The sequence below is a fragment of the Neoarius graeffei genome, chromosome 4, assembly GCF_027579695.1.
Source record: "Neoarius graeffei isolate fNeoGra1 chromosome 4, fNeoGra1.pri, whole genome shotgun sequence".
In the NCBI taxonomy this organism is placed as follows: Eukaryota; Metazoa; Chordata; class Actinopteri; order Siluriformes; family Ariidae; genus Neoarius; species Neoarius graeffei.
Genome location: NC_083572.1, coordinates 60,848,426 through 60,861,146, shown reverse-complemented (window position 1 = coordinate 60,861,146; position 12,721 = coordinate 60,848,426). Strand labels below are relative to the sequence as shown.

General features: G+C 40.1%; 1 protein-coding gene across 1 annotated transcript in view; it reads left to right on the top strand.

Moving 5' to 3' along the window:
• The window catches only part of LOC132885114 (membrane-associated guanylate kinase, WW and PDZ domain-containing protein 3), a 301,407-nt gene that overhangs the window by 275,418 nt on the left and 13,268 nt on the right, over positions 1-12,721 (top strand). Inside the window, exons 14-19 of the mRNA XM_060919435.1 lie at positions 82-274; positions 1,240-1,425; positions 7,350-7,535; positions 10,573-10,663; positions 10,864-10,969; positions 11,165-11,302. Of these exons, the coding sequence (XP_060775418.1) occupies positions 82-274; positions 1,240-1,425; positions 7,350-7,535; positions 10,573-10,663; positions 10,864-10,969; positions 11,165-11,302 (900 nt within the window). The remainder of the gene's footprint in view (positions 1-81; positions 275-1,239; positions 1,426-7,349; positions 7,536-10,572; positions 10,664-10,863; positions 10,970-11,164; positions 11,303-12,721) is intronic.

The window sequence follows — 12,721 nt, the reverse complement described above, 5'->3', positions numbered from 1 at the left end:
TATGCTTTCATGTTGATCTGACCTATGATGTTGTCCTGATGTCCATTGCTCTAAATGTTTCCTTTTTGTTTTTTTCCTAAGGTATACATAGGCGCCATTATACCCCAGGGAGCAGCGGAGAAAGATGGCCGTCTGCGGGCAGGGGATGAGCTAATGGCCATCGATGGCATCACAGTAAGGGGCAAATCCCACAAGCAAGTGCTGGATCTGATGACCAATGCAGCTCGTAATGGACAGGTGCTGCTGACTGTGCGCCGAAAGGTTATCTACAGGGGTGAGTTTTAACCCACATGTTCTGTTTGCTACTTAGCAATGCTTAACTCATGTCACCACTTGGAATTTTACAGCAATACACACAATACATTTGTTTTAATATACTACAATGTTCCTTATTCCAGGTTTTTCATGTTCTTTGTTTTTATTTTCTAATTTCCTTCCTTCTCTTGTTATTGTTGCCTTTTCCTGGTTGCTGATCTTTCTAGTACATTTTTCTTTGTTCCTGCTTCTCTATGACTTGGTTTTTGATCCAAAAACATCTATCACGCTTTGATCATGGACTTCCTCTGCATGTTTTTGCCAGCCTGTCCCCTGACTCCCAAGCAGTGCATGTGGCCGGCCTCTCCTTCCAGCTTATGTAATATGAATGGAAATACTGGGCAAAATAGAGTTTATTGTTCCATATTTTCTCAGCAATTTTAAATGTTACACATCGAAGCAAAGAATTCAAGTGTTGAGGCGTTCTCTGAAATTGTCCAGTGCAGGAAATGATTTCAGTACAGGAAACGATACTGAGAGGGTAATACACACAGCTGCCAAGATAACTTGCTGTGGCCTTTATCTTCTACTAACATACATAAGTCTCCTCTGACCAGCTGTCCTCTGAATCTACTCTGACCCTCTCATCCTCCATACTGCTTCTCCAAAGTGTTTATGTCCAGAATGATGTCAAGATATTTTCAAGTTTAAAAATGTACTTCATCTGGCTGATAAACGCAAATATGCCACCTGGTCACCACTGATAAAGAATGCACTGTAAGCCACAAGCAAACATCTAACACAATACGTATTCTGTGCCCAACATCAACTACTATAGCAACTGTGTTTTCACACCAAATGATGTCTAAGAATGTTAATGAGACCATCAAGCTTTATTTATTTATTTATTTATTTATTTTTAATAACTCAAGTTAGAACTGCAAACAAAACTGTTCATGCTTAGTAAGTGTGTGTCGGTCACAGATGTGTCTGATGATGATGGGGCACGAAACCTGGCTCCGGTGCTAATGAATGGTTCTCCAAAAACCCCACGTATTCAAGTCCCAAGTGTCTTGGACCATGAAATGATGGATATTACACTCCACCGCAAAGATAACGAAGGCTTCGGTTTTGTCATTCTCACTTCCAAAAACAAACCCCCACCTGGAGGCAAGTAAAGAATAAATTGAATAACACACACACTGTTTACTTTCAGTGACTGAAAACCTTGCATTGCATATTACATAGGCATAGTATATTCTGGAGATGCTTTTTAAATAATAGATCCAGCCAAAAGCATATACAGTGGTGCTTGAAAGTTTGTGAACCCTTTAGAATTTTCTATATTTCTGCATAAATATGACCTAAAACATCATCAGATTTTCACACAAGTCCTAAAAGTAGATAAAGAGAACCCAGTTAAACAAACGAGACAAAAATATTATACTTGGTCATTTATTTATTGAGGAAAATGATCCAATATTACATATCTGTGAGTGGCAAAAGTATGTGAACCTCTAGGATTAGCAGTTAATTTGAAGGTGAAATTAGAGTCAGGTGTTTTCAATCAATGGGATGACAATCAGGTGTGAGTGGGCACCCTGTTTTATTTAAAGAACAGGGATCTATCAAAGTCTGATCTTCACAACACATGTTTGTGGAAGTGTATCATGGCATGAACAAAGGAGATTTCTGAGGACCTCAGAAAAAGCGTTGTTGATGCTCATCAGGCTGGAAAAGGTTACAAAACCATCTCTAAAGAGTTTGGACTCCACCAATCCACAGTCAGACAGACTGTGTACAAATGGAGGAAATTCAAGACCATTGTTACCAGGAGTGGTCGACCAACAAAGATCACTCCAAGAGCAAGGCGTGTAATAGTCGGCGAGGTCACAAAGGACCCCAGAGTAACTTCTGAGCAACTGAAGGCCTCTCTCACATTGGCTAATGTTAATGTTCATGAGTCCACCATCAGGAGAACACTGAACAACATGGCAGGGTTGCAAGGAGAAAGCGACTGCTCTCCAAAAAGAACATTGCTACTCATCTGCAGTTTGCTAAAGATCACATGAACAAGCCAGAAGGCTATTGGAAAAATGTTTTGTGGATGGATGGACCAAAATAGAACTTTTGGTTTAAATGAGAAGTGTTATGCTTGGAGAAAGGAAAACATTGCCTTCCAGCATAAGAACCTTATCCCATCTGTGAAACATGGTGGTGGTAGTATCATAGTTTGGGCCTGTTTTGCTGCATCTGGGCCAGAACGGCTTGCCATCACTAATGGAACAATGAATTCTGAATTATACCAGCGAATTCTAAAGGAAAATGTCAGGACATCTATCCATGAACTGAATCTCAAGAGAAGGTGGGTCATGCAGCAAGACAACAACCCTAAGCACACAAGTCGTTCTACCAAAGAATGGTTAAAGAAGAATAAAGTTAATGTTCTGGAATGGCCAAGTCAAAGTCCTGATCTTAAGCCAATCAAAATGTTGTGGAAGGACCTGAAGCGAGCAGTTAATGTGAGGAAACCCACCAACATCCCAGAGTTGAAGCTGTTCTGTACGGAGGAATGGGCTAAAATTCCTCCAAGCGGGTGTGCAGGACTGATCAACAGTTACCGGAAACGTTTAGTTGCAGTTATTGCTGCACAAGGGGGTCACACCAGATACTGAAAGCAAAGGTTCACATACTTTTGCCACTCACAGATGTGTAATATTGGATCATTTTCCTCAATAAATAAATGACCAAGTCTAATTATTATTATTATTATTATTATTATTATTATTATTATTATTATTATTAGTTTAGTTTATTTAACAGGGGCCATGTATAGAACAAGTCCCATACCAGAGTTAGCTATACAGCTAATTTTCATCTGTGGTCCCTGGGCAGGGGGCTTAAAACAAACAAACAAACAAACAAACAAGCAATAAAACAATATGGACAATACATACACTACTATTCCCATTACGACTAGATATTGAGGTATTTCACCCACGTGACCAAGTCACATGACGCAGCCATTTTGGACGGCACGCTTAAGTCCTTCAGTGCAAGGCGATATGAGATGGTGGAGACCTTTGCACATTTTAACAAGAAAGTAAGCTGTGATTCGTGTTAAATTGGATCTGTCTTTTATCACAAACACTGTACCCAGCCTTGGTATGGAGCCCTGTTTATTTATTTCTGTGTCCCGTTTCTTTCTAGCCTCTGTTATTGCGTTTTATGTCTGATGTCTGCTACATGCAACCCTAGACAAATTAACACTGCCTTGTTTCACTGCTCAGATGGGTTAACAAACACTGACCCATTTACTTTTTGCTATATATTTTATCAAAATTGCGTTAACTGATAAACTAACCTGAAATGAAATGATCACTGCAAAGTCTGGAGTACTCTGTTGGCTCCCAATCCTGTCTCTTCACAGCTGCAATCCATTTGGCCCTCTTGTCTGGGTCAGTAGGAAACCGGTAGTGATGTGTTGGTCGCGAACGATCCGGTTCAAAGAGCCGGCTCTTTGAAGTGAACGACGGGAGCCGGCTCTTCGGTGGGAGCCGAGTTGGGGAGCCGAATTAGTTTTTTGTCCTTAGATGCCTCAGAGAGAGAGAGACTTTCACAAAAAAAGTTGCTGTCCGATTGCGTCTTTGTGTTGTCTATTACCATTCAAAGGAAAAAAAGTAGCATGGTGTACGCCTACTTTTTTTGGTTGGGGGGGTTGATGTCATTCACAGTTGCGAAAATATGAAAATTGGTGTAATGCTTAAAGCTGTGGAGCGCAGGGGAGAGGAGTCTGTGAGGCACCTGAGGAGGGGTTAAATCAGCTGTGTATTTTATATTGGTAATATAACACAGTTTTGCATTATGTTTGTGAGAAAATAATTTATTAATTGGTAAGTAAGTTTTATTTCTATAGCTAGAACATTGTTACACTGCTATACTTTACAAAGCTTTACAATGGCTACAAAAACTAAAAAATAAAATGGAAAACATCCTATTGATAAAATATAAATAATAATGTAATTAATTAACTAGTTAATTGCAGCAATTAAATCAAAAATAAAATCTCAGGAGCCGTTTGGGAGCCGAAAGAGCCGGCTCCTTATAGTAAGAAGAGCCAAAAGAGCCGGCTCCCGAAAAAGAGCCGAAATTCCCATCACTAGAAACCGGTAAAAGGAGCGTCCTGCACGCTGTCCCTGTCTGTTGTGGCAGCCCACAGCACAACAAGCAAACACCATGGTTAGTTATAGAGTGCTTACTGACAAATTAATCTATTCTAGGTGTCTGTAACACGTTTTTTTTCAAGCTGGTTCTCCCTCTCTGTCTGCAGCGTTAGTATGTAGCTTGACGTTCAAAATGGCGGACACCGGGGCGTCACGTGACCCTGTGACGTCAGGTGAAATACCTCAATACACTAAAAACAGCAACATCATACTAGGACAACACAACATCACAACATGTAATGATGGCACAAGGACAACACACCTACACAGGACACTACCTGTGTATTTGTGACTACACTATTTGTGTTGTCATACACAAATGACAACACATAAGGCAGCACACATCACAAAATAATAAATTAATGATCGCATCTTTGATAAGCCTTCAGCCATATCTTCAAGGATTTTTTAAATTGGCTGAAACTTGTACAGTCTCTAATATGAGCTGGAATTGAGTTCCATTTTTCTACTGCACTGATATAGAAAGCTGATTGGCCAAATGAAGTCTTCCTGAAACTCCCATAACAATCACCTCTCACTGAAGACCTAGAGACCCTTAATTTATCTCTGCAAAGTGATATGTATTGCTTGAGAGGTGGCGGTGCAAGATCATGGATAAGTTTATACAACAAGCACATATCAGCAAAACAGATAAAACTCTCAAAGGTTAGTGAGTTGTGTCTCTCTCTGAAGTATGCATTCTTTTCTCCGTCAACATTGAGCAGAACTACTGATAAAGTGTTCACAGACTGACCCAGTCACAGATGTCAACACACACACACACACACACACACACACACACACACACACACACACACACACATAGACACAGATATCAACACACACAGCTGCAGTGATGTCACACTCACTCATACACACACATACACACACAGACATATAAAAGCTCTCTCTGTACTCTTGCCTCTTTGGGGGACTTGTGAATAAAGATTGTGAACTTATGGGGTTCCTGTCTTTCTTCGTGATTCACCCCCAGAGCGGCTCTGGGTGGGTGACACGGGGGGACCGATCTGCGAGATGGTAATCGCTCCGGTTGGGGGCAAGAGGGAGAGACGGTTGATCTCTGTCCTATCAGCTACTGTTTTGCTCACATTAAGAGTAAGACAGTTAACTGTCAGCCAATCAGACACTTTATTTAACGCTGCAGTGAGTTGTGTTGCAGCTTGTTCACTCGTTTTGGCATGTGTGTAAATAACTGTGTCATCTGCATACATCTGAATGTAAACTTCTGGGCATATCAAAGGTAAGTCATTAATATATAGACTAAATAAAATCAGTCCTAAAATTGACCCCTGGGGGACTCCAATGGTGCTATTAGATAGGGGAGAGCATGTGTCCATAATTCTTGTACACTGCTTTCTTGAATCTAAGTAAGATTCCATCCATGTCAGAGCGTTAGAAGAAAGATTGAACTTTGAGAGTTTGTTTAATAGAACATTGTGATTAACCGTGTCAAACACCTTTTTAAAATCAAGGAAGACAGCACCAACAACACCTCCCCTGTCAAGTCTGGATTTAATTTGCTCAATAAAATAACAAAGTGCTGTTTCTGTTGAATGATTCTTCCTAAATCCAAACTGCATGGGGTATAGTGGAAAATTATCATCTAAACAGGCTATCAATTGGTCACAGACCACTCTTTCAGCTACCTTAGAGATGGCTGGAAGAATGCTAATGGGCCTATAATTTGTAACATCAGTTACATCACCTGATTTAAAGATAGGGGTTATTACTGCTGTCTTCCATGCATTAAGAAAATAAGTTTGTTTAATGGACAGATTGACCAAGTGAGTAACTGGAGAAGAGAAAATGTTTGCGTACTTCCTAACAAATGCACAATCACAGTCAAAAATATCTTTTGCCTTAGAGTTCTTAAACTGGTTTAAGATTTTAATTACAGATGATTCTGGTACTTCTAAGATGTTAAACAATGGTAGATCATTATTTGGTAATATAATGACCTTCTCTCTTGGACCAAAGCCTAGTGCTAGATTTTGAACTGAATCAATAAAGTAACTATTAAACACAGAAGAAATTTTGACTTTATCTTGAATCATAGTCCCCTGCACTTGTAATTCATACCCTTTATCTCTTTTATTATTGTCTTTCTTTAAAACTCTATTAATATTTTGCCAAATTTTCTTGCAATTACCCTTTGATTCATTTATAATGTTAATAAAAAAATGTGCTTTAGTCTTTCTCAATTCATGTACCACTTCATTAATATTTTTGTCTCATTTGTTTAACTGGGTTCTCTTTATCTACTTTTAGGACTTGTGTGAAAATCTGATGATGTTTTAGGTCATATTTATGCAGAAATATAGAAAATTCTGAAGGGTTCACAAATTTTCAAGCACCACTGTATAAAACTTGCTGTGAGGTGACAGTGCTAACCACTGCTCCACAGTGCCACCCACAAAATATTTCAATCATTTAATATTTATTAATTTACACTGTATGATCAGAAGTATGTGGGCACCTTACCATCACATCCATATTTGCTTGTTGAACATCTGATTCCTGTTATAATAAGCTCCATTCTTCTGGGAAGGCTTTCCGCTAGATTTTAAAGAGTAGCTGTGGGGTTATGTCTGTTCATTTGGGTAACAGTTGGGCGTGATGGTCCGGTGTCCAACACTTATGGATGCAATGGGCTGGTGTCTGTAAACTTTTGGCAATAAAGTGTAGTTATTGTTATCCCCAGCACTTTTTAAAACAAGGTCGCACCCATTACACTGACTGAGCCATACATTACTCCTTTGTGTGTGGTTCACTTGCATACTATACCAACCTATACCTAATCCAAACAACCCAAAACCTTGATTAATCAGGTATATGTGTGATGGTTTTCAGTGATCCCTCATAAAATCGGTCGCATCATCGAGGGCAGTCCAGCTGATAGATGTGGTCTGTTAAGTGTGGGTGACCGTATCTCTGCTGTTAACGGCCGGTCCATCATCGAGCTCTCTCACAGCGACATTGTGCAGCTTATTAAAGATGCCGGTAATGCTGTCACACTCTCTGTAGTTCCAGAGGATGGTGAGTAAGCACTCAGGAAGCAAAGAGACAGACATCTGTCATATCTCTAAACTGATAATAAAACTCATATGGTTAATTATATTATCCTGATTCAATGAACCTGTAATATTGTACAGTTCTGTGTCAAATTTATTTTGGTTAGAAGGTTTTAAGGTTCTGTTTGGAATCTCTTTCTCTCATAAGTCTCATACACACACACACACACACACACGCAGTACTGTGCAAAAATCTTAGGAACATGTAAAGACACGCTGTAGACCACAAATGGCTTAAAAATAATGAAATGAAATGTTTCAACAATAAAAAAATACTATAAACAGCAGTAAGCCATAATAAATGAAACAAAGTCAATATTTGGTGTGAAATGACCCTTTGCTTTAAAAAAAAAGTACTCTCAGGGACAGTTAGTGCAGTTTTATAAGGAAATTAAATTATAAGGAAATAAGGTTGTGTTCTTGCTCCAACCCTATTTTCTATTGTGTTTTCTCTGATGCTACTGGATGTTTTTATGAATTAGACAAGGGTGTGTATATTCAGTTTCGTTCAGATGGCAGCCTGTTCAACTTAGGGCGCCTGCAGTTCCCTCCGAAGACATAATCAATGCTGATTATGACTTGCTCTACGTGGACGATTGTGCTTTAGTCACCCACGCCCTTGAGGACATCCAGATAATAACAACTAAGTTTGTTCGTGCATCAGAGAGGTTTGGTTTGATGATCAGCATTGTAAAGACGGAGGTCATGTACCAACCAGCCCCTGATGAGAAGTTCCGTAAACCCGGTTGTTACCATCAACAATGTACCACTTACTGTAAGTCTACTGAGAAATTCTGCTATCTGGGCAGTAGCTTGTCAAATTCAACAACCATAGATGACAAGATTACAGAGCGCATAACTAATGGTAGCAGTGCATTCGGAATGCTCAGGTATAGACTGTGGGATGAGCATAGTGTCAGACTGAATATAAAAATGAATGTGTATAAGGCCGTGGTTCTTACTACCCTTCTGTATAGTTGTGAAACTTGGACAACCTACTGTCGTCATATTAAGCTACTGGAGCAGTTTCAACAACGCTGTCTAAGATCCATATGTGGCATCAAGTGGCAAGACAAGGTCTCTAATGTGGAGGTCCTAAAGCACTGTCATGTCCCAAGTGTAGAAAGTCAAATCATCAAAGTACAGCTTCGTTGGGTGGGACGTCTCACCAGAATGGAAGATTCCAAGATACCCAAAGCCGTTTTCTTTGGCCAACTTAGCAATGGAAAGAGAGTGGCTGGCAGACCCAGATTGCAAAACAAAGACACTCTCAAGCAGAACTTCAAGCTGTGTGAATATTAACCTGGATAGCTGGGAAAGCAGTGTTGAGGTGTGTGTGACGTGGCATGACGTGTGCCTGAAGGGTATTCGGACGTTTGAGGAGAACAGAACCAAACTTCTAATCACCAAGAGGGCCAAGAGGTAGGCTAACTCTGCTGCAGAGAACTCCCCATATACAGTGGTGCTTGAAAGTTTGTGAAGAAACTTAAAGAAGAATAAAGTTAATGTTTTGAAATGGCCAAGTCAAAGTCCTGACCTTAATCCAATCGAAATGTTGTGGAAGGACCTGAAGCGAGCAGTTCATGTGAGGAAACCCACCAACATCCCAGAGCTGAAGCTGTTCTGTACGGAGGAATGGGCTAAAATTCCTCCAAGCGGGTGTGCAGGACTGATCAACAGTTACCGGAAACGTTTAGTTGCAGTTATTGCTGCACAAGGGGGTCACACCAGATACTGAAAACAAATGTTCACATACTTTTGCCACTCACAGATGTGTAATATTGGATCATTTTCCTCAATAAATAAATGATCAAGTCTAATATTTTTGTCTCATTAGTTTAACTGAGTTCTCTTTATCTACTTTTAGGACTTGTGTGAAAATCTGATGATGTTTTAGGTCATATTTATGCAGAAATATAGAAAATTCTAAAGGGTTCACAAATTTTCAAGCACCACTGTATTTGTGAAGTTTGTAATTGCAGTTGCCAATCACGTATCAGCCTCCTGGCACATAAAAGAACTCATCATCGTTAACTGTGTCACTGGGTACTCATGCATCATCAACGATGTGAGAATCCATCATCATCATCATAAGGAAATGAGCTGTAGGTTTTACTGATCTTGCAGAACCAGCCACAGTTCTTCTGGACACTTTGACTGTCACACTTGCTTCTTAATTTTGCACCAAAACCCAGTAGCCTGGGCGGCACGGTGGTGTAGTGGTTAGCGCTGTCGCCTCACAGCAAGAAGGTCCTGGGTTCGAGCCCCTTGGCCGGCGAGGGCCTTTCTGTGTGGAGTTTGCATGTTCTCCCCGTGTCCGCGTGGGTTTCCTCCGGGTGCTCCGGTTTCCCCCACAGTCCAAAGACATGCAGGTTAGGTTAACTGGTGACTCTAAATTGACCGTAGGTGTGAATGTGAGTGTGAATGGTTGTCTGTGTCAGCCCTGTGATGACCTGGCGACTTGTCCAGGGTGTACCCCGCCTTTCGCCCGTAGTCAGCTGGGATAGGCTCCAGCTTGCCTGCGACCCTGTAGAAGGATAAAGCGGCTTGAGATAATGAGATGAGATGAAACCCAGTAGCCTTCATTATGTTTTCTTTTTTAATCTGAAAAGTAGGCTCTTACTGTATGTAATATGCTGCTCAAATACAAACTTTTTTTTCTGTAACATTTAATTTTGTGCTGGAAAACGAACGTTTGGAACTCTAAAATGTTTTTGTACTGACTCGATAATGTAGAGGTCATAAAATAGAAATCTATAACAAAGTTTGTATGGAAAAAAAAATAGGGTGCCTAAGACTTTTGCACAGTATTGTAGGTCGTCAAACATTGATATTTTTACATGCATCTTTGGGATGTGTGTTAACTGAGATTTGTTCAAGAATTTAAAAAAAATCATGTAAAAAATATGAACATCATACTTAAAAAAGGTAACAATTTACAGTAATGTCACAGGATTACAACTGTACATAAATGTCTGTTTTGATTGGCTGTTTTGATTCAGAATACAAAGGCCCGCCTTCAGCAGCCAGCTCAGCCAAACAGAGCCCAGCACTGCAGCACAGGATGCTGAAATCCAGCACCCAGGAGGAGAGGTACCAGCGCACTCACAACATTTTTTAAACCTTAATCACTTAATTAGAGTATAATCTGTGCTGTATGCTAATTACTCAAAGAGAGTCTCCCATTTTCATTAAATATTGTTTAAAAGTGTGTTACATTTTGTGAAGGTGTTCTTGAACGCTTCGGATTATGTCAGATGTCCATGAAGCTCTACTCTGTCTTTTACCTGCAGGTATAATGTAGATCCGGAGGAGATCAGGGATGAGTTGGTCTGGGCTGAATATAAAATGGTTACTGATAATGAAAAAGAAACACTATGTGTTACAAGCTCCAAACAGGCAAGGCGTCAACTGTTCTATACCGTTCTTACTATTCTGTATGTACACACATCATCACACCTAGGGAATCTTGCAAAGTACATGTTGCAGGAGTGAGAACTGCAAAAAAAAAAAAATACTAATAATAATAATAACAATAACAACTTTTAAATTGGTAAACTTGTGTGTTTGTGTGTTTTGTGTCTGTTTTTCCAGGGTTGTATTCTTGTGGAGTTGGAGCGTGGCCCACGTGGTTTCGGCTTCAGCCTGAGAGGAGGGACGGAGTACAATATGGGCCTTTACATCCTGCGATTGGCTGAAGATGGCCCTGCGCTTCAGGACGGCAGGATTCAGGTCAGTCGAGCATCTGAACTGGCTCAGTCAAGACAACTTACCTACAAGCTAACACTTATTTTATCATAAATCTGATACAATTTTTTTTCCATAACTACTCCTGAATGTTCATATTCTCATACATATCTCTGTATAATTATCTGATAATATACTTCTGCTGTTACAAACTCCATAACATAGCACAGTAATGACCTGTTAACCCTTAAAGCAGATACGTAGAGCCTTTATTTTTAAATAAATTTCTGAGTGGATAATATCTCCATCCTTGACTCTTGTATGCTGCATAAAGGGGAAAAAAATATATATATTTTTTTGAGAGTTAAAATCGACCGCAAAGTTGGCATTCGAGCTGCCCCGCTGAGCCAGCCAGCCCTGAGTGCGTGACGTCACAGCGGTAACCGGTTTTAAGGCTGAGGCCTTTGACAGCTATAGACCAAAGTCATATAAATAAAAATTTACAGTGAAAGTAAGAAATACCGTTACCGACTTGCTCGACTGATTTGACTTCATTGATTGTGGGTTGACTCTCATTGAAACAGGATAGGTGTTATAACTTATGCAACATACATGTACATGCATGCATTTTCACTGATAAAACATAAAAGGCTAATTAAATAATCAGATGAACTGAGACAATCACATTCTGAAGTAAATTAAATAATCTTATACCGGTAACTTAAACACACAATACAAGTTACATGTTTTAATCTAAATGCAGGTAAACAACGAGTTGTTTTTGTTGTTTTGTATCCAAATGAGAATCGGAGCTTACCCGTCTGTGTTCTCGCTTCTTGAAAGCCGATCTTGTGGCCGATTGTTTTGAAACAATCTGATTTTCAGTTGTTTGTTCAGTTCTCCATTCATTCACTTCTTCCACATAAGGGTGAGATATTGCTGCTGAGGCAAGCATATCCAGTGGAGAAATCAGACGGCTGGTCCACTCATTCTCCATTTTCTCCATACTGAGTACTCCGCCATTACTGCTCAGCTCAGGCAATTAGTAAAACCTGGGACGGGACATCACCGGTTTTAGCAACAACCATGGGGAGGTCACTGCCCGAGCGATATGTCATGTCCCGTTCCATCCCGGGTTTTACCAACAACCCTCGGCTCACACTCCGGGAGAATTGGTGCAACTGAACTTTCCTTTTTAAATAAATAAATACTTTCCTTTTCTTGTAATTTTCTTTCCCTTTAATTGTTGGGACTGCACCCTCTTTCAATATGGGCTTATAGCCAACGCTCCTCAACAGATCAGAGGTCTCGTACGAGTATTCAGTAAAATATGCAGAGCAGAGGAGAGACCATTTCATAGGCGCCCAATGTGCCCGTGAACTTCTTGCAAGATGCGTCCAAATCTTTGCAGTTTGAACATTCTTGGGCCATGAATGCAATGTAAATCCACCTTCATGGCATGGC